At 40.0% G+C, this 22,168-nt stretch overlaps 1 protein-coding gene across 1 annotated transcript in view; it reads right to left on the reverse strand.

Moving 5' to 3' along the window:
- MYO5B (myosin VB) overlaps nt 1-22,168 on the reverse strand; it is a 244,499-nt gene that overhangs the window by 97,132 nt on the left and 125,199 nt on the right. The window contains exons 15-17 of the mRNA XM_077817114.1: nt 21,707-21,859; nt 20,415-20,512; nt 13,505-13,591 (exon numbers count right to left, since the gene is read on the reverse strand). Coding sequence (XP_077673240.1) covers nt 13,505-13,591; nt 20,415-20,512; nt 21,707-21,859 — 338 coding nt within the window. The remainder of the gene's footprint in view (nt 1-13,504; nt 13,592-20,414; nt 20,513-21,706; nt 21,860-22,168) is intronic.

Raw genomic sequence — 22,168 nt, forward strand, 5'->3', positions numbered from 1 at the left:
CCTGGAGGGGAGCTTGAGACCCTGAGTTCCAGCCCAAGCTGCATTTCAAAGTACGGTCTACACAGCTATTTTTAGAGCATTCGTGCAAGCCCTTGTCTTGTCTTCACTAGGATTTTTACCTCAAGTTAGTTACCATGTCAGCTAACTCAAAGTAACAACACAACTTTTTTCCTAGAGAAAACAAGGACAGTGAATGTCATCAAAGAAACTCAGTCTGAAGTCCTTAGCTTCCACTCTGGTTATGTGATGGCAACAATTCTGACTGGAATTACTGGTGAAAGTGTGTTTTCCCTTCCTGCTGGTACAGTTGAAAAAAATAAATAGACAAACTGATTTTTCTCAAACTTTCCTAAGACATTCATTTCTGGGCTGAGATCAAGCATGAGCAACCTCAGACTCTACATACTCACAGATGTGAGTTAAGACAGCTCCCAAATGGACAGAATGTCTGTCAGCTAAACAAACAGGGAAGAGAGAATCACTGATCCTGTTAAAATAATGCACCACAGGCCAACCCCAAGTACCTCTGGTTCAAAAAACTTAAGCACTCCAATAAAAGGGTGGCAGAACTTGCAAGGGCCCCAATCCTGAAACTTCTGTATGTCCAGACTGCTGGGCATGCCCAAAGCCCCTTCTCGATGCTCAACACAGCAGTCTGTCCAAACCCTACAAATTGGAAGATTGTGCTTTGCCTCAAGATTTGTTTGATCTTCCTCCTTTCCCAGTTAAGTATCTAGCAACCTAGGAATTAAGCAATAGCTAAGTTAAGGCACCTGGGGCAAAATCCTGACCCCAGTGAGATAATTAGAGCCCAGTTCCTAAAAGGCATTTAGGTTCCTGACTTCCACTGATTTCAGGGGAATTAGGTGCCTAAATACCTCTGAAGATCTTGGCCTGGGAGCTTTACCTCCAGTCAACAACTGCCAAGAAATTCTCCAACTGGGCATTATACCTGTGATTAAATTATCAGCAATGCGACTTGGGTGGAACTGTGTTCAATACTCCCCCACAACTTGCCAGTCTGGGAGTTGAATAATGGAAAATCCCCACTTTTATAATTTACCACAATATTTCATTTCTCTGCAGCCTGAAATTGGTATTAAAAAGATCTGTCTAGCACATTAAAAAAAATTCCCGGGGGGAGAGAAAAGAAAAAAAGACAATGCACATGGCTGTTTTTGTTTGTTTGCATCTCTGATGGGTTATTTGTTATAAACTGAACTGCAGAAGTAACTATAATAGGAGTTGTGCTGTTATGGAAAAAAAAAACCTCTTAATAACTGTTGTGTTATTGCAATGTACAAATAGTTGACTGGGTATAGGCTGAATGTTTTCTTCTCCTAAGGGTGACACTCCTAATGGAGACACTCCAGTGCCATATGATATAATCCATTGAAGAGATCCACCTTGCTTAACACTGTAGAACACAAAAAAGATCAAACAGTAAACTTTGTTCAGGAACTATGACTCTTTGGGACACGTGGGATGCATAGTCGAAATAATTTTTGCCATGGATTACTTTCGAAACAGCAGGCTAGGATATAGCTCATCTTGTTCTGTGTTACCATGCCACAGCAGAAAAGATTTGCCTTTCGATTAATTATTAAACCATCCGATTAGTGCTGCCTGAAATTATCCATGGATCTAATGTCCAGATCTATTCCCTAGAATATGAGTGTGAAAATGTTCACCTAACAAAGCAAGCAAAAAGGGGAAGGGGGAGAGTGTTTGGGTTACTACCTGTAGCCAAATTAATTTACAGATCATGTTTCTCTGAAGACATTGCAAGGCAGAGAAAGGCACATTATGAAAAATGATTTTGTACACAGGGATGCCCTTGAAACATTTCAATTATAAATGTTTAATGTCTGTAAAGTTTAGCAGCTGTGATATTACACAAAACTGACACAAAATTGCAGTACGTAATAGACAGCTCAGATGAACAAAAAAGCAGAAGTGAAATTTCAGGAATATTTAAGTGATAACCAAAATGGCTTCTGACTAGATGGGGTTATATACATATATGGCTGAACTGATCTCAGAATTCTAAAGGACCAGTTCATGTGTGTCAGAAGTCAGATTCCAAATTTTTTTTATATGCATGTACACATACACACAGAGACATCCTTCCTTAAAGGTATAGATTATATATAATTATTTTAAAGGAAGGATGGCTCTATGTATTTCATAAGCCATAAAAGGTGAATATTTAAAATAACCAGTTAAGCATTGGCAACACTAATCACTATTCTTGAGAAGATTTTACTATTTTTCCTGAAGGTAATAAGTCCAAGAGAATGAATTTGAAAGCATCGGAATATTTGCAGACACCGGCCATAGCTCATGGATGCATCACAGACTGTCCTAGATGAGGAATTCAATTGCTCAAGTGAATCCTACTATTCAGTCAGTGCTGACAGAATTGTGTTAATCCCCAATTTCTGGGTTTAGTCTAAAATGCCAGACTCAAATCACACTGGACAATCACTTGTTTTGGTCCACGATTGTTCAAAATAAATTCACTCGTTCTTGTGTTACATTTCATAGGAAAATTTCAGTGCAATTTCCCCGGATTAGGTATGAGTTCAACTAATTGAAATCCTTGACATCAAAACCCGTACATCTCTGACTTTGTTTATTGAAGGAGAAACCTCAAGACAAATTCCTGGTGATTAAGGGAAAAAAATCAAATCCTCTTTGACATGTCTGTCCCTGGCAATGTAGGGCTTCCACCTAGGTTGGAATGGCTGAGTTGAGGCATGCTATTTAGTAGATCTTGAGCTGAAAACAAATTCTTCCAAGAAATTGAACTTGGAGAACAGAAGTAGGGAGACAAATGAAGGCAGAGGAGAGCTTTCACTCTGTATTTTTGTCATCACTGTAAAGCTATCTAGGCATGTTAATACAAACAAAAGTGTCCGGTCCAGACTAGGAGGAGAAGTTAAGGGTATACGTAAACTGCAATTAAAAACCTGCAGCAGGCACCATGGCAGCTGACTCAATCTCAGCCGCGGGTTAAGTGACTTGCAGTATAGATGTTCAGGCTTGGGCTGGAGCCTGGGCTCCAGGAGCTTGTGAGGTGAGAGGGTCCCAGAACTTGGGCTGCAGTCTGAGTCCAAATGCCTACACCACTATTAAGCAGCCCATTCAGCCCAAGCCCCACAAGCCTGAGTCAGCTGGAATGGGCCAGCCAAAGGTGTCTAATGTAGACATACCCTATACCAAAAGATAGAATTGGGTTGAGGAGATGGGGTTTAGAGTTTGTGGTGAGTGAGGAGCGGGTGTTCAGATTTGATGGTGCCAAAAATAAAATAGTTCTTGCAATATTTTGGTCCAAAGTAGCAGAAATACAAGAAGATTTCTCTCATCTCCTCAGCCAGAAAACAGGCCAATTCCAGTTTTGGAACTAAATTGGGATGAAAGCCTACTGGGACAGGCTTGGAGAGTCAAATACAAATTCCCCATTACCAAAATTTGCAGCAGACTGGATATGAGAGCTTCAGTTCATCTCTGAACAAGGGAAATTCTATCTGGTAAAGAATAAGGAACAAACAATGGAAGTTAATTGTTGCTAATATGTGGCATTTATAGTGCTTGATATGTTCCAAGCATTTGCAAAATAATAAATAGTAAGTATTTAATCCTCACACCCCCGGCGTGGCAGGCAAGTATCATGAGCAATGTTGTACAGGGAAAGAATATTGCAGTGGTTGGTACACTGGCCTGAGACTCAGGAGACCCGGATTCAATTCCGTGCTCTGACACAAACTCTCCATATGACATTGGGCAAGTCATTTGGTCCATCTGTGCTGCAGTTTTGTATGTGTAAAATGGGGATAATAGTACTTCCCTATCTCACAGGGGTGTTGTAAAGACTGTGAGGCACTCAGATACTACGGTAAAGGATAAAAGTACCTTCAATAGATATAGCATGAAAACTGAACCAGATGGTTCTGAGATGTGCCCCCGAGTCAGAGCTGTTTTCTAGATCCATGCTTAAATCACTAGACCATGCCTCCTTCCATGCACTCACAAATTGACCATATACAGAATTCTTACAAATATACTACAACTGAGCATTCTGAATCTGCCGGGGCCTTGACTTCATTCAAGCCACCAGTATTAGCCATGGATTCAGTACTACTCTTAATAACTGGGTGTCATGAATACTTAAACGCTGAGAGGATAAGAGAACAACTGACAGATAAAATATAATCTTATAAAGTTCTCAAGTTCAAAGATTCCTAAAAGAGTATTTTGTTAATGTTGATAGAGCAATACATTGCTTCAACTTCTTATTGTTTCTAGATTAATCTTCATTGTAACCAGCTTCTAAAAAGAAGACAAATGGTTTTATAGTGGAGAGACATGTTCCATACTTTAAACATAAAAGCTGATGATGGATACACTATTCATTGCTCTAGGACAGCGCATTCATCACAGTGGTTTATGTACATAATAATGAACATATTTCTTAACTACCGAATAGCATTTCAAATTGGATGATACATTTTCATTTTACATCAAATACTTGCAGAACACAGTGTTTCATGAAAATGATAAATACAGCAAAGCATATCCTATATCAAAGATAGGGGAACTGCCAAGCTCTCTCTCATAGTTGAGTTTATTATTTTCTTTATATGGTCTGCAGAACACTGAAAAATCGTATTCAACTTTTTAAGAACTGGGTGAAAAGTCATGGTACAAATAAAACCTATCCAGAGTAGTGACTATGGGAGTGCCACAGTGACAAAAGCAAAAAATTTAATGTCAAAATATTAGCTATTTCTTTCCAAGACATTTCACTCCTGGAAATACCCCTTGTAATGAAATGTCGGCAAAATATATTTTGCCAACATGATGTACAAGGAAATGTTGCCTTATATATTACAAATGTATACACTTGGACTGAGGTTGACATGGAAATAGGAGACAGGCTTTCTGAAAGTCTATGGGTAAGGACAAAAAACAATCATGGTAGGGGTCTACTACAGATCACCAAATCAAGAAGAAGAGAAGGAGGAGGCTTTTTTAAACAACTAACAAAATCATCCAAAGCACAGGACTTTGTGGTGATGGGAAACAGGTCACAGATTATCCAACAAGTTCTTGGAATGTATTGGAGACAATTCTTTAGTTCAGAAGGTGGAGAAAGCTACTAGGGGAGAGGCTGTTCTAGATTTGATTTTGACAAATAAGGAGGAACTGGTTGAGAATTTGAAAGTGGAAGGCAGCTTAGGTGAAAGTGACCATGAAATGGTAGAGTTCATGATCCTAAGGAATGGTAGGAGGGAAAACAATAAAGACAATGGATTTCAAGACGGTAGACTTTAGCAAACTCAGGGAGTTGGTAGGTAAGATTCCATGGGAAGCAATTCTAAGGGGAAAAACAGTTCAAGAGAGTTGGCAGTTTTTCAAAGAAACATTATTAAGGGCACAAAAGCAAACTATCCCACTTCATAGGAAAGATAGGAAATATCGCAAAAGACCACCCTGGCTTAACCAGGAGATCTTCAATGATCTGAAACTCAAACAAGAGTCCTACAAAAAGTAGAAACTAGGTCAAATGACAAAGGATGACTATAAACAAGTAACACGAGTATATAGGGAAAAAATTAGAAAGGCCAAAGCACAAAATGAGATTAAACTAGGTAGACACATAAAGGGCAACAAGAAAACATTCTACAAATAGAAGCAAGAAGACAACCAAGGACAGGGTATGCCCATTACTCAATGAGTTGGGAAAAACAATAACAGAAAATGTGGAAATGGCAGAAGTGCTAAATGACTTTTCAGTTTTCACCAAAAAGGTTAGTAGCAATTGGACATCTAACATAGTGAATGCGAGGTAAGATCAGAAACTAAAATAGGGAAAGAACAAGTTAAAAATTACTTAAACAAGTTAGATGCCTTCAAGTCACAAGGGCCTGACTAAATACATCCTATAATACTCAAGGAGCTGGCTGAGGAAATATCTTAGCCATTAGTGATTATCTTCCAAAAGTCATGGAAGATGGGAGAGATTCCAGAGGACTGGAAAAGGCCAAATATAGTGCCAGTCTATAAAAAGGGAAATAAGGACAACCCAGGTAATTACAGATCAGTCTGCTTAACTTGAGTACCAGGAAAGATAATGAAGCAAATAATTAAGCAATCAATTTGTGAACACCAAGAAAATAATAAGGTGATAAGTAACAGCCAGTCAAAAACAAATCATGTCAAACCAACCTAATAGCTGTCTTTGACAGGGTAACAAGCCTTGTGGATTGGGGGGTGGGAAGCGGTAGATGTGGTATATCTTGACTTTAGTAAGGCTTCTGATAATGTCTCGCATAACCCTCGAGTAAACAAACTAGGGAAATATAATCTAAATGGAGCTACTATAAAGTGGGTGCATAACTGGTTGGAAAACCCTTCCCAGAGAGTAGTTATCAGTGGTTCACAGTCAAACTGGAAAGGCATAACAAGTGGGGTCCAACAGGGATTAGTTCTGGGTCCTGTTCTGGACAAACTGGAAAAATAGTCTGAAGTAAATAGGATGAAATTCAATAAGGATAAATACAAAGTACTCCACTTAGGAAGGAACAATCAGTTGCGCACATACAAAATGGGAAATGACTGCCTAGGAAGGCGTACTGCAGAAAGGGCTCTGGGGGTCACAGTGGATCACAAGCTAAATATGAGTCAATAGTGTAACACTGTTGCAAAAAAAAACAAAAAAACCCCGAACATCATTCTGGGATATATTAACAGAAGTGTGTTGTAAGCAAGAAACAAGAAGTAATTCTTCCACTCTACTCTGTACCGATTAGACTTCAACTGCAGTATTGTGTCCAGTTCTGGTTGCCACAATTCAGGAAAGATGTGAATAAATTGGAGAAAGTCCAGAGAAGAGCAACAAAAATGATTAAAGGTCTAGAAAACATGACCTATGAGGAAAGGCTGAAAAAAATTTGGTTTGTTTAGTCTGGAGAAGAGAAGACAGAGAGGAGACACGATGACAGGTTTTAAGTACATAAAAGGTTGTTACAAGGAGGACGGAGAAAAAATATTTTCATTAACTACTGAGGATAGGCCAAGAAGCAATGGGTTTAGATTGCAGCAGGGGAGGTTTAGGTTGGACATTAGGAAAAGCTTCCTAACTGTCAGGGTGGTTAAGCACTGGAATAAATTGCCTAGGGAGGTGGTAGAATCTCCATCATTGGAGATTTTTAAGAACAGGTTAGACAAACACCTGTCAGGGATGGTCTAGATAATACTTAGTCCTGCCATTAGTGCAGGGGACTAGACTAGATGACCTCTCAAGATCCCTTCCAGTCCTATGATCTATGACTCTAAAATGTTCAGTTGTGCATGGAAATGTGAAAATTAGCATTTTTCTCCTATTAGTATGAGAAAATTTCTAAAAGACATTTTTCCAAATCCTAAATGAAATGAAAACATCTTGCAGTTCAAGGATTTAAAGTTTTGCATGGCTATTTCGAATGGCATTTAGTCCTATAGGTTTGGGACTAAAGGGTTGTAAGACCAAGCTTCTAGCAATGACTTCTTCCTTATTTATTTCACATACAATGTCTTCAATCTGAAATCATGCAATCTAGGTATTACTCTTATAAAACTCATTGTGATTTTATGCTGTGCTTAGAGTCATGAAAGTGACCATGTGAAGCTGAAACCAAAAGAAATAATAAAAAATTATTAAATTTCCAGTGGTATCAGATTTAGATTTTAAGTAACATTTGCCTAACTAATTCATACAGTCAGTTCAAATGTACAAATCATTCACTACCTGGGGATTTTCATTAGGATATAGAATCTATTGGTTTTGCTTGTCAGTCAATGTAAATATCTATAATCGAGGATCATAAAAAAAAACTTGTTTCAGAGTAACAGCCGTGTTAGTCTGTATTCGCAAAAAGAAAAGGAGTACTTGTGGCACCTTAGAGACTAAAAACTTGCAGAACTTGAAGCTCCTATCTTGTATATAGCAAAGAGATACTACTGTACATATTCACCTTCCAGAAATGTTAAGGTCGCAGCAAGGAACAAAATTCTCACATTGTCCCTTAAGGGCATGTCTACACAGCATTTTGGAGCAAGTGGGAACGAGCCTGCCAGCCCAGGTCGACAGAACAGCTGTATAGACAGTGCTTTCAAATTGCAGCTTGGGCTGGAGCTCAGGCTCAGAAGCCTAAGGAGGGGCTCGCTCCAAATTGCAGTGTAGACGTATCGTAAGTGTCCTGGACCCTAAACTGGAGAGGATTGAAACCCGAAGAGCTGGTTAGTCTTGCACCTCTTTAGTAGACCAATAACGTCAGACGAGAGGAAGATTTGGGTGCTCCATGAATTAAAAAATTATCCGCCACGACTCTGTGGGAAAGTAGTGCTCATAACCAAAATCGCAACTGTCCAGCCATATGGTTGTGACGCTGGCAGACCAGGTGCCAGCTCAGTGGAATGCTGACAAATACACAGCTGGAACCTGTCTGGCTCACCCGTGTATTAGCATTGTTAAAATAGGCATTATCATTATAAGAATGTGTTTAGACTTTATTGAATGCTTGTGAGCTGCTGCATATATTAATCTCAGTTATAGTATCTGTATCCTATATTGTAGGGTACTATGTCAGTGTCTGCATTGTAAGCCTCTGTAACTGTATAAATCAGCAGACAGGAGGGAGACATTAACTAGTGTGAAATGCTGGTCTCCAACAAAAGGTGTTATGTCCTGTCCGACAAGGAAGGCCCATAGACAGACAAACTAGAGTGGAACATTAGAGAGGGCAAAAGACTTTGTTGTTTACTCCCCCCCCTTTAAGATGAGTCTTGCAAGTGAATTCCTCCCATTAGCTGAGTTTTCAGCTTAAAGTGGGGGGGGGGGGGGGGGAGAGGGAGGGGAGGGAGAAAGGGAATAAAAAAATAAAAACGCCTAAGTCCCCTAAGGAGAAACTGGTTTCAGAGTAACAGCCGTGTTAGTCTGTATTCGCAAAAAGAAAAGGAGTACTTGTGGCATCTTAGAGACTAACCAATTTATTTGAGCATGAGCTTTTGTGAGCTACAGCTCACTTCATCGGATGCATACCGTGGAAACTGCAGCAGACTTTATATACACACAGAGAATATGAAACAATACCTCCTCCCACCCCACTGTCCTGCTGGTAATAGCTTATCTAAAGTGATCATCAAGTTGGGCCATTTCCAGCACAAATCCAGGTTTTCTCACCCTCCACCCCCCCACACAAATTCACTCTCCTGCTGCTGATAGCCCATCCAAAGTGACAACTCTTTACACAATGTGCATGATAATCAAGTTGGGCCATTTCCTGCACAAATCCAGGTTCTCTCACCCCCTCACCCCCCTCCCAAAAACCACACACACAAACTCACTATCCTGCTGGTAATAGCTCATCCAAAGTGACCACTCTCCCTACAATGTGCATGATAATCAAGGTGGGCCATTTCCAGCACAAATCCAGGTTTTCTCACCCCCCTACCCCCATACACACACAAACTCACTCTCCTGCTGGTAATAGCTCATCCAAACTGACCACTCTCCAAGTTTAAATCCAAGTTAAACCAGAACATCTGGGGCGGGGTAGGAAAAAACAAGGGGAAATAGGCTACCTTGCATAATGACTTAGCCACTCCCAGTCTCTATTTAAGCCTAAATTAATAGTATCCAATTTGCAAATGAATTCCAATTCAGCAGTTTCTCGCTGGAGTCTGGATTTGAAGTTTTTTTGTTGTAAGATAGCGACCTTCATGTCTGTGATTGCGTGACCAGAGAGATTGAAGTGTTCTCCGACTGGTTTATGAATGTTGTAATTCTTGACATCTGATTTGTGTCCATTTATTCTTTTACATAGAGACTGTCCAGTTTGACCAATGTAAATGGCAGAGGGGCATTGTGATATATGCCATGTGCCAGCAATGCCCCTCTGCCATGTACATTGGTCAAACTGGACAGTCTCTACGTAAAAGAATAAATGGACACAAATCAGATGTCAAGAATTACAACATTCATAAACCAGTCAGAGAACACTTCAATCTCTCTGGTCACGCAATCACAGACATGAAGGTCGCTATCTTAAAACAAAAAAACTTCAAATCCAGACTCCAGCGAGAAACTGCTGAATTGGAATTCATTTGCAAATTGGATACTATTAATTTAGGCTTAAATAGAGACTGGGAGTGGCTAAGTCATTATGCAAGGTAGCCTATTTCCCCTTGTTTTTTCCTACCCCCCCCCCCCCAGATGTTCTGGTTTAACTTGGATTTAAACTTGGAGAGTGATCAGTTTGGATGAGCTATTACCAGCAGGAGAGTGAGTTTGTGTGTGATGGGGGTGGGGGGGTGAGAAAACCTGGATTTGTGCTGGAAATGGCCCACCTTGATTATCATGCACATTGTAGGGAGAGTGGTCACTTTGGATGAGCTATTACCAGCAGGATAGTGAGTTTGTGTGTGTGGTTTTTGGGAGGGGGGTGAGAGAACCTGGATTTGTGCAGGAAATGGCCCAACTTGATTATCATGCACATTGTGTAGAGAGTTGTCACTTTGGATGGGCTATCACCAGCAGGAGAGTGAATTTGTGGGGGTGGGGTGGAGGGTGAGAAAACCTGGATTTGTGCTGGAAATGGCCCAACTTGATGATCACTTTAGATAAGCTATTACCAGCAGGACAGTGGGGTGGGAGGAGGTATTGTTTCATATTCTCTGTGTGTATATAAAGTTTGCTGCAGTTTCCACGGTATGCATCCGATGAAGTGAGCTGTAGCTCACGAAAGCTCATGCTCAAATAAATTGGTTAGTCTCTAAGGTGCCACAAGTACTCCTTTTCTTTAAGGAGAAACTGTATACCATTGCTTCTTGGACTCTGTTGGGCAAGGTTTCTAGGCATAACCAAGGGATCCCCAGCTGCTTAGCTGGAGTTAGCCCTAAAGGACATATAAAGCTTGCTTATTACAGAAGCTTCTATTACCTTTTGATACCTGAGTGTAACTCATTTGCAAATATATGTTTACTTGCTTTAACCTTGTAAATATCTCTTGTTTCTTTTTCCTATATAATAATCTTTAGATAGTTTATTACAGGATTGGCTAAAAGCATTGTCTTTGGTGTGAGAGCTAAAGTGCAACTGACTTGGGGTAAATGACTGGTCCTTTGGGACTGGGAGTAACCTAAATATTGCTGTGATTTTTGGTGTAAAGGAACATCTGTGTCACAAAGGTAAACTTACCTGGGTGGCAAGACAGACGGAGTACCCAAGGGACTATCTGTGACTCCATGGTAAGGCTGGCACTGTGTCTGAAGAGTTTAAACTTGATAATTGGTTGGTGAAATCTACATATAGAACTCACCACCAATCTGAGGGCTTGTGCATTGCTTCCTTGCAGCCTGCCCTGAGTTTGGTATCATGCTCTTGAGCCGCTACAGGACCGTTTGACATAAGGATAAAGCTTTCTTTGCCTTGTGAGTTTTTCAGTGCAAGAGCGGTCATGTGTGTATAGTGCCTCTCACAAGGGACCCCTGATCTCTGTCTGAGTCTTTAGGCACGATTAAAGTTCCAATACAAATAAATAATTTTTATATCTTTTTCAAGTAGATAAACGCATCTAAAGACTCTATAGACTAGACTGTATGGGCCTAATGCTGGACACCCAGTGCAAAACTGGAGAAATGAGGCCTTATACAAGGGATCTCTGTTGGGGGGTGGTGGTAATCAATTCTCTTCTTCAGTCACTGGGAACAGAGACTCTCTGAAGCCACTAAGAGAACCCACGTGCAACCATAAATTCAGAGATCCACCTGCTCCAGGTGAGTATTTATGCCAGCTGATCAGTGTAGTCACAGAACCAAGATCCATCTGCTGTGCTTCAGAACACTACCACGTGGCTTGCTGGCGGCACGTACTCCCCTTGGTGTCCCCCATCATAAAGAAACCATGGCTGTTCCACTACGTCTTGGGGTCTTCTACACATAGGAGGGCAGAAGCAGGATTTGGCCCTACTGACACCTTCATAAACATGATTTTTAAGGTGCTTGGATCATTTTGAGTTATTTTTTCCCATTGTTTAATCTTAGAGATGACAGCAATTTAGGCATCCTCATTTTACCAGTAGCTGACATAGATCCCTTAATGGAAAAGTCTTAGAGAATTTAATAGGGTGGAGCCAATACTTAAAAAGGGCTACACCACCTTCTATAATTCTAGAGAAGGGACGTAAATTTCTATTACATTCTACAGCATGCTTCTAAAGCTTCATAGAAAGGATACAACTTTCTCTCAATTTCCACAGGACTTTTCCATAAAGATCCATCGGAGTGAACTAGAGCAGACAGCAGGCCTTCCTGTTTCCACTATTTGTTTGTCCAAAGGTGTGGTGGGAATTCCTTCTGGATGTCAGAAAGCACCAGGAAAATCAAATAATTTGGCAGTGCCGCTACTGTAACAGCTGGCATAAATTCTCAGGATCCATTATCTCATAAGCATGCAAGGTTTGTGAGTGAACTTTCAGGCAGCACATTTCTCCGAAAGGACAGTGACAGGGCATTGAACATCCCAGTTAATTGACTATTTTGGAAGCATATTTATAACTCCTTTGTTCCATATAAAAAGGCTGATTGCTACGCTGACATTAACACAAAACTGCTCAGCAATAAAGCAGACCAGATGCATTTTCAAAATTATTTGCCCTTGTCATCTTCAGGCCTGATTTAGAGTTTCAGCTTTTAAATTTACTGGGCCCTAAAATATCATCTGAAGCTCAAATCTTATCAATGAAGCTCAAATTACCTCCCACCTTTCTTCCTTTGTCTTAATGCAAAAAGTTTGATGCCTGATACGATATGTGGACTATAACAATGGTTTAAAAGATTCATTCCCTCCATGTGCATACACTGAAACAAACATCTACATTTTTTGGCTGCAGCTGCTGTTATACCAGGTGTCTGAAGCCTGAAAACAAAGCAATACATGTAGGCCCTGTGGGGACCTTTTCTACAGTGAGCTTTGGTGGCTGCAGGGGGAATCCTTCCTTATAGGCAACATTTACTTCTGAACAAGAATAACATGTTTAGAACTATAACCAGCCTGGGAAAAAACTCCATTATTGTTTCTTGTTGTCCATCTCCATATGGGATCCAATCCAGATTCCTATCAACTTCTTACTATCCACACGTAGCATTTTTGGAGATTTTATTGTTCATGGTTCCTTTCTAATTAACATCACCACGTGAAATTATTTCTCAGTGCCAGACTGAAAGCACCAAGTGTCACTCTGAGCTCAATAAAGAGAACACACTCTATGGCTGGTTTATATTTCAGCTTGTGGCTTGGCAACGAACTTCTCAGAACTGAAGATTTCAGGAGCTGGTGGGATTTTTGTAAACCAAACATCTTTCTGAAAGAAAACACTGCTTTTTCCCCCTCCAGGTGCCAACTTCACTGGATAAAGCACATGACGCAGTATAACACAAGGTGTCTTTGGCAGTACAGTACCTGGATGGGTAGCCAGCTGCACTGATACGGATGGTCTCCAACACACCACAGGCTCTTAACTGCTGGACTGCTCTCTTTGGATCAAATCTGCAATTACATGTTAGAATGATACAGATGAGCACAGTTTCCCACTCCATGCACAAAATTAAAAGAAACCTAGCAGCAGCGTATCCGGAGGCAATGACAAGAATATTTATGTTGGCAACCTTTCCAGTACAGCTGGGTTTCATTTCTGCTTATATACACAGCACGTACAGAAAGAAACTCTGCCATTTACGTTCTCCTGCATGTTGGGAGAGCTCAGTTTCCTGCAGCCTGGAAATCCTTATTGGAATTCTTTGAGCAGGTGGATTAACATGTGACTTATGCAGCACGATTAAAGGTTTTCAGGAGAAAGAACTGAGTTGCTCGTTAACAGAAAGATAGACATCACTGAGCAGAAAGAGGGATGTGATGACTGCACCACAGCATAACCTATAACAACAAGCAGTACAAGGTGCTTTTCTGCATAGCCAGAAAACCTATTCATCTGAGGTCTATAAGATGCGACATTTTCTAACAACAGTGTAATAAGGCTCTGCTGTAAAGGGCAATGAAATTCTTAGGGAAGACAACACCAATTTCAATATGAAAAAACATTCTATACGATCAATACCATTACAATTAATACCAAAGTAATGATCAGACCCCACTTAACTGGCTTTGGAAACCATATGAATTTAAATGTGGTTTAGGAGCTTTAATCTTTGTTTCAATGGAACTTTGCTATCTTAGATGGCACAGGGCCATATTCTATTCTGGTTCTGGGCACTGAACCCACATTGAGATCAGCCGGTGTTCATACCAAACAAGCATAGTAAATAGAGTCCATTTTCCACAGCATGTGCACACAGAGGTCCTGATTCTCCACTCTTTGGCACCAGACACTGCATTTCAATGGGACTACACTGAGGTAAAACATTGCAATGGAGCAGAGATTCATAGATTCCAAGGTCAGAATGCACAATTGTGATCATCTAGTCTAACCTCCTGTATATCACAGGCCACAGAACTTCCCCAAAATAATTCCTAGAGCACATCTAGAAAAACATCTCACCTTCATTAAAAATTGTCAGTGATGATGAATGTACCACAACCCCTGATAAATTGTTCCAGTAGTTAATTACCCTCACTGTTAAAAAAAAAAATTCACCTTTTTTCAAATCTGAATTTGTCTAGCTTCAACTCCCAGATATTGGATATTATATAGCTTTATCTGATAGACTAAAGCACCCATTATTAAATATTTGTTCCCTATATAGGTACTTATAGATTGTAATCAAGTCACCCCTTAACCTTCTCTTTGTTAAACTAAATAGATGGAGCTCCTCAAGTCTATCACTATGAGGCATGTTTTCTAATCATGCAAGCATTCTTGTGGCTCTTCTCTGAATCCTCTCCAATTTATCAACATCTTTCTTGACTTGCGCACACCAAACTGGACACAGTATTCCAACAGAGATCACACCAGTGCCAAATACAGTGGTTAAAGAACCTCTACTCCTTGAGATTCCCATTTATGCATCCAAGGATTGCCTTAGTCCTTTTAGCCACAGAGTCACCCTAGGAGTTGGTGTTCAGCTGATTATCTATCACAATCCCCAAATTGTTTTCAGAGTGTCTGGTTCCCAGGATAGAGTCCCTCATCCTGTATGTATGACCTAAGTTCTTTGCTCATAGATGTATACAGCACATTTAGCCACATTAAAAAAGCATAGTTTGCTTGGGCCCAGATTACCAAGTGAGTCATATCACTCTGCATCAGTGATCTGTTCTCTGTTACTTACTAGTCCCCCACTTTGTATGTCGTCTGCAACGTTATCAGTGATGATTTTATATTTTCTTCCAGTTAACTGATAAAAATACTAAATAAATTAGGGCCAAGAACTGATCCCTGCAAGACCCCACTTGAAACACACCCACTCAGTGATGATCCCTCATTTACAATTCCATTTTGACACCTAACAGTTAGCCAGCTGTTAATCTGTTTTAATGAGTGCCATGTTAATTTTATATAATTTTTCTCTTTTAATCAAAATATTGTGTTGTCTCAAGTCAAATGCCTTACAGAAGTCTATGCCTATTATATCAACATGGTTAACTTCGTCAACCAAACTTGTAATCATAACAGAAGATATCAAGTTTGTTTGACTGAACCTATTTTCAATAAACCTATGTTGATTGGCATTAATTATATTACCCTCCTTTAACTCTATATTGATGAAGTCTTTTATCTGCAGCTCCATTATTTGCCTGGGATTGATGTCAGATTGACAGACCTGTAATTATCCAGGTCGGCCTGTTTACCCTTTTTAAATATTGGCACATCATTAGCTTTCTTCCAGTCTTCTAGAACTTCCCCAGTTCTCCAACACTTATTGAAAAACAACATTAATGGTCCAGTGAGGCCCTCGGCCACCTCTTTTAAAACTCTTGGAAGCAAGTTATCTGGACCTGCTGATGTAAAAGTGTCTAACTTTAATAGATGCTGTTTAACATCCTCCTGAGATACCAGTGGAATGGAAAGAGTGTTTTTATCATCATACGTTATGACTACATCATCTGCTTTTTCCCAAATACAAATTCTCCCAAATTCAGAAACAGCCCCATAATTCTCAGCACCATTAGTATCATGAATTGCCTCATTGTAGCCCTAAAAGGTACTTGGATTGGAAACTATCCATCCCCTATTTTGATGGACAACCTTACAGAGACATACAGATGCTTCTGGGTAGCATCTGTTTATTTCAGGCACTACCCTAACTGCGTGTGGTAAAGAGACAATGCTTATCAAGGGGAGAACAGGTCCCTATATGTATGTTGGGATTCTGAATGCCCCTAATGTTTCAATCTGGAGATCAAGAATTCATGAACAATTTTTAATTTGCTCAGCTGTGCTAGAGTAGTGTAAGAAATACACCTCTGCTATTTTCCGCATTTTTAAACTCAGCAATGCTGTCAAGTCCACAGCAAGTTATCCATTATAATACCATGAAGAAAAAGAGAAGAAGTTTAACCTGTCACTCACTCCAGACAGGAATCCAAGGGGGTGCAATTTTAATAATAATAAATAATAGCAATGTTAGCAACTTTCATCCTGGAGGATCCCAAAGCAACTTATACTGTATACAAAGAGATCTCTCTGATTTGCAGGCACCTGCTCTAAACCACAGTCACCTTGCAGGTGGAACATAGCAATCAGTCTTCACCAGTAACACTACTCAGCACAGAAAGAGTCAAATAACCTCTCCAACTAAACTATACAGGGAACTTTGCGTCAGTAGATTATATTAACTGAAAACAACATTTGGTCAAGTCACTTGAGTTAACACTCTCTTCTCGAGCGAAAAAGTGCTCTGGGGTCTATGATCTCTGAGTGACCAAGAACTTGGCTTTCCAATCTCAACGTTAAGCAACTTTCAGTAATGATGTAAGGTAGGAGTTACGAACACAACTCCTAGATGTAGCTACTTGGAATTGTAGTTGTAACCACTCTTTACATTTCACTACACTAAAACTAAATACATACATAAATAAAAATCCTCTAGAATAAAAGATCACACAGATGAGGCTGTTACCATTTCTCACCTTAGCTGGATCAATGATGAACTAAAAATTAAGGAAATAGATTTATTATTATTAACCACTCACTTCTTTTTTTCTTGACTTGGGAGGCAGAAAGGTCTAGTGGATTGAACATGGCCTGGGGCCAAGAGCTATAATTCATGAGTTCTGCCATGGACTCACTCTTAAGTGCTCTTAAGCAAGTCAATTGGGCCAAAATTTTCAGAAGAGCTTAAAGCTAGCCATCTAATTCCACAGTTAGGCACCTAAACAAGTGACCTGACAACCCAGCAACTTTCACTGAAATCAATAAGTGTTCCATGGAGGAAGTCATTCGGAGCTTGAAAATGAGGCTACCAATTTAAGTACCTAAATGTGGATTTAGGAACTTAACTTTAGGCTCATACTTTTGAAAATCATTGCCTTAACCTTTCTTTGCCTCAGTTTCTTCATCTATAAATTACACATACAATTACTTGCCTACCTAACCCGAATGTTGGGAAAAACTGAGTTAACGTTTGTATAACACTTTGAAAATAGAAAAGATAAGATTTTCAGACTTGAAGCCAATGGGTCTATGGCTGTTCAGCACCTCTGAAATTCAGTGTACGTTTGTTTAGGTGCTTAAATAAGAATTTAGAAGGGAACCATTCAAAGGCACAAATAAGAGCTGGATACCCAACTTCCATTTCTGCCTTTGAAAATTTCCTCCTAGTTGACCAACGTTAAACACAATGGTTTGAAAATTTTGGCTGAAGTGCTTTGCAAGTAGTAAGCATTATGCTTACGGTGCTGCAGCTTCTTTCATGCTAGAAATCTGACACTCAAGTGTTTGATTCCTGAACTAATGTTCAGTAAACTAGATTTGTAGAAAATAAAAGTTTAATACTAAATTCTGAATGTCTCATTTTAGGAAAACGTCAAAAAATGTGTCTACTGATATGAGGAGGTTTAAGAAAATGTTCCTCTTTGAATAAATAGGTTCACGTTCTTATGCCAAATGATGAAAACGACAGTGCTATGCAACCACATTTTAGTGGCCCTGCACTACCCCAGCACTAGCATTCCACTGAATTGTTTTTCCCTCGCATGGCACAGCTGAAATGTGAACTGCAGTATCTTTATCATCTTGTCTGATAGGAGGAGGATTTTTTAGAGAGCAAATTGGTTTAATTTAAGTGATGCCAAAGACTTAAGTTGCTTAAGCTGGTGGCAATAAGGCTTAATACTAGTGAGGATTCCTGGATCACCAGTACCAGACAAGTAGACTCCTCTGAGGAAGGGTGGAGATACTGATCTCTAGCAAGGGACGGCGATGTGAATAAGCCTGAACCAGTGCTTTCCAGTTGACAAACAGGAAGTGCAACTTCAACCATCCCACCCCAGAGTATTTTCCTGTGTTGCCTGCTGTTTTCAGGATATGATGTACACAATGGCCATACCTGCACTGCGAAGGAGTTTCATGTGCTCTTCAGGCTGGAAGAATAATTCTTGGATCTACTTTGGCTTTCCCTTTGTTTTGAAAACTTCAGTTTGGCAACTCCTCTGTTGCCTGTTAGGAAGCATTAGATCAAACACTGCAGCATCACCATTCTGGGACCATGCCTAGAGACTGTAACAGCCAGGCACACTTGTATGCCTGCAACTTGTTTCAGTTTTGCACCTCTAATCATGTGTAGGTACAGCTGACGTCATTTAGAATTTCATGATTAGTTACTTGACCGCATCTGAACGCTATTTATAAATGGGCATCAGCTGTACCCTGAATACTTGGGAGAAAATTGGAATGTAAAATTGAAGGTGAAAAATTGAATACTCAGCTAAGGCTGGGTTGAAAACTGAGCCTGTGAATAGATGAGTCTCACAGCTCCCAAATTGGAAAGATCAGATAATTTTACCTTGGAGGCTACTTTGCTTCCACTCTTTGGAGTTAGAAAATACTCCCATGACATAATCATATAGGTAACAATCTGTTTGGCATTTGCCAGTGTAGATGTATGGTATGCCATTTTGTAGATACAAATTGACTACAAGATTTTAAAATTGGCTCCGAGTGGCAGTTGTGTTAGAATAAAACCAGACATGAGGAATTATGTATCACATAAGCAAACAAATGTTCTTTCCTTATCACTGTGGCACTATAGGAGACCTTGATGTTATTAATAGGATTACATAGGAACTACTCCATCATGGTTTTCTACTATGTCTCCAACAGCAACCTATAGCAGGCCCTTTAGAAGACACCTAAAAGGGAGCAACATTGGGTCCTTTCAATAATGGCAAAATTCCACTGACTTAAATAGAATTGGGCCTAATTACATTCTTCCAAATGGTAATACAGAAAAGCTGTATCAGCTCACTATAATTATTTGTCCATTTCATTTAAAATGTGTGTGTGCTCCTTGTAACTGCTGTGGCAGCTCAGGGCATCTCCTCAATCAAAATTCTCTCTCTCACTCAATTGGAATACTGCATCAGCTGATATGACTCATGTTTTTGGACTTCTATTAAAACAAATACGTAAAAGGAACAAAAAATACCCAAGGTACAAACGAAGTGCTTTCAATGGAAATTTAAGGAAGTTGCTTATCCCTGTCTTTTCATTTCTCTCCTTCTGCTATTATTCATTGTTTATCACCGTATCTGTGCAATTTAACTCTAATGTGTTGTGAGCTTCTAAGATATAATTTGATCAGACACTATTGCAAAAGCAATAGTTCTGTATTGTATTGTACTGGGATATTGTATGTGGTTAGTCTGGGTCAGCGTAGCAGTAGCAGAGTATATTTGTTAGTGTAGGCTACATTTTTCTCCCATTCTACAGCACTTGGAGAGTACCACACTTCTAATATGTTCGACCATTAAAACAAAATAAACTATGAGGCATATTTTCAATCATAAGGGCTTCAATCAACAGAGGACACTGATTGTGGGACAACAGTTCTTAAAATTATATGAGTTACAGAATTTGAAATTCTTAACTTTAACTAGCAATACAACAAATTCCAAGCGCTCATACTACAGTGCTGTAGTATAAACCCCTACGCTAGGTAATCCCAGTAAATTAGTAATAATCTTTCAGGACCCACCAATAACTGTACACCCTCAACTCCGGTTGAAATCAGTGCGGCTTGAGGGAGATCAAATGCTTAGAGCACATTTTAGAAGAACCACTTTGTAAAAGGACGTGTCACTTTTAAGAGGAGTGGAACTCCAAATATTTTAATGTATAGAGACTTTTCAGCCCTTTTTACTATGAAGGACTAGAACAGCTAGCTATGTTGGCTTATCTTAAAGTGGAACTTACTTGAACGGAAGTTTCTCATCATTTGGCTTGATGCAGCGCACGTAGTGTGGAGTGGTAGCATTCAGCGTCTCCATCAATAAATGCAAGGAGTTTCGGAACTGAAAGAGACCAGAACAAAAATAAAATCCACTTATCTTTGAGTGGGGGGAGGGAAGGGGTGAATTTGGAGTGTTCAAACTCTTAATTAGGCCTGAAGATGACAAGGGCAAATGTGGAGTATATTCTAAATCAAAGACAAAAGACTACTTTACAAGCAGACATCAGTGACAAGTGGAAGCCTGAACCAGCCTACGGGTATGAAAATAATATGAATTTTCATATAAACCCAGACTGTACTCTAGAACTCTTGGTTCTACACAAACAAACACAAGAGATACATCAAAGCAATGTTGTAGGACAATACCAAGGGACTATTTTGTTGTTTCAGGCATCATCCCTTCAACTGAGATGTTAAAGGACCCTATCTTGGTAGCTCTACAGCTAGAAGTAAAAAGTATCACTGGCTCTTTAATAGAGAGCAAGGTACTCTCAAGGTTTAACACCAGTATTTTCAAAAAGACGTGTTCCAATGAGTCCTGCACCAGCCTTTGTGCTCCTTATTCTGTGTCTCAATCATGTCCAATCAAGACTACTGAAGTCAACTCATTTGTGGTCTTCCTAAATCCCTCCTCTATAAACTTCAGGGGAAAAGCCAGATTATTCAATCCACACCAATAAGCAGGCCTATCTTAAACTCTCCCTCATCATCTTTCACTCTCAATGGCTTCTTCATAATCTCTGCATCAAATTCAGTATGTCCTCCTGCATTCAGGATTCTATATATGACGTTGACTTCACCTTCCCTCTCTAATCTCACACCCCTCTATTCCTTTGCCTGCTCATTCAGCTCATCTCTTTTTGCCTTCTCTCTGTCCAGTCCCCTTTACTCTGCACAACTGGAGGCTGCTTGTCTATTTGTGTTGCTCCACCTCTGAAACGCTCCTCCTATCACTGGCATGTTGAACCAGTTTCTCTTTTTCTATCACTTTTTTTTCTCCTCTATATCTTATGGCTGACCCACATGGTAAATAGTTTTGTGACACAACATCCGAAAGACACCACCCTGCATCGTAACTTTAAATTACAGCTGTAATAGCCAGGGCTGAGCGTCTACTATCATTGACTACTGTAAATATCTGCCCCACACGGCACTAGCTTTTATTTCATTACTTTGAAAAGGGCTTGGGAAGAATTGGAGAAGGAAAGCTGCCATGTAAAGAACTAGTCGACTTTAAATCCAGTGAAGACTTTACCTGGTGCCCCACACTTTTCTTGTGCTCTTTGTTGGCAGCTTTCACAGCTGGTCTGGCAGAACGGACGCTGATTTTGGGGGCGGCTCCCTTTACGGTCGGAGTAGCAGGTACAGAATCCTTTTCATCTTGAAATAAGTCAGCTACCATTTGACACTAAGCGGGAGACAGGAAGACCATAAGCACCTATACCATCTATTATGTTTACCAAAGGAATTGCACTGCGAGCCACATTGCAGCCAAGACAACTTGCAGGTGTTCTCAACCTAAACTTCTAAGACTGGGCCTGAGTTACAGGTGAGAAAAGGGCAACCAAACAACATGACCAGGATTAAAAAAATCTTGCATGTGCACAAACAGCGTCGGATAGGGCCATTAGGTATTTTGTTATGTAGGTTATCCGATGAGGACTTTCATTTTTGTCAAAAGACCCATCTGAACAGCTGTGGCATTGAAAGCAGAAAT

Source organism: Eretmochelys imbricata, chromosome 5 (genome assembly GCF_965152235.1).
Source record: "Eretmochelys imbricata isolate rEreImb1 chromosome 5, rEreImb1.hap1, whole genome shotgun sequence".
Classification (NCBI taxonomy): Eukaryota; Metazoa; Chordata; order Testudines; family Cheloniidae; genus Eretmochelys; species Eretmochelys imbricata.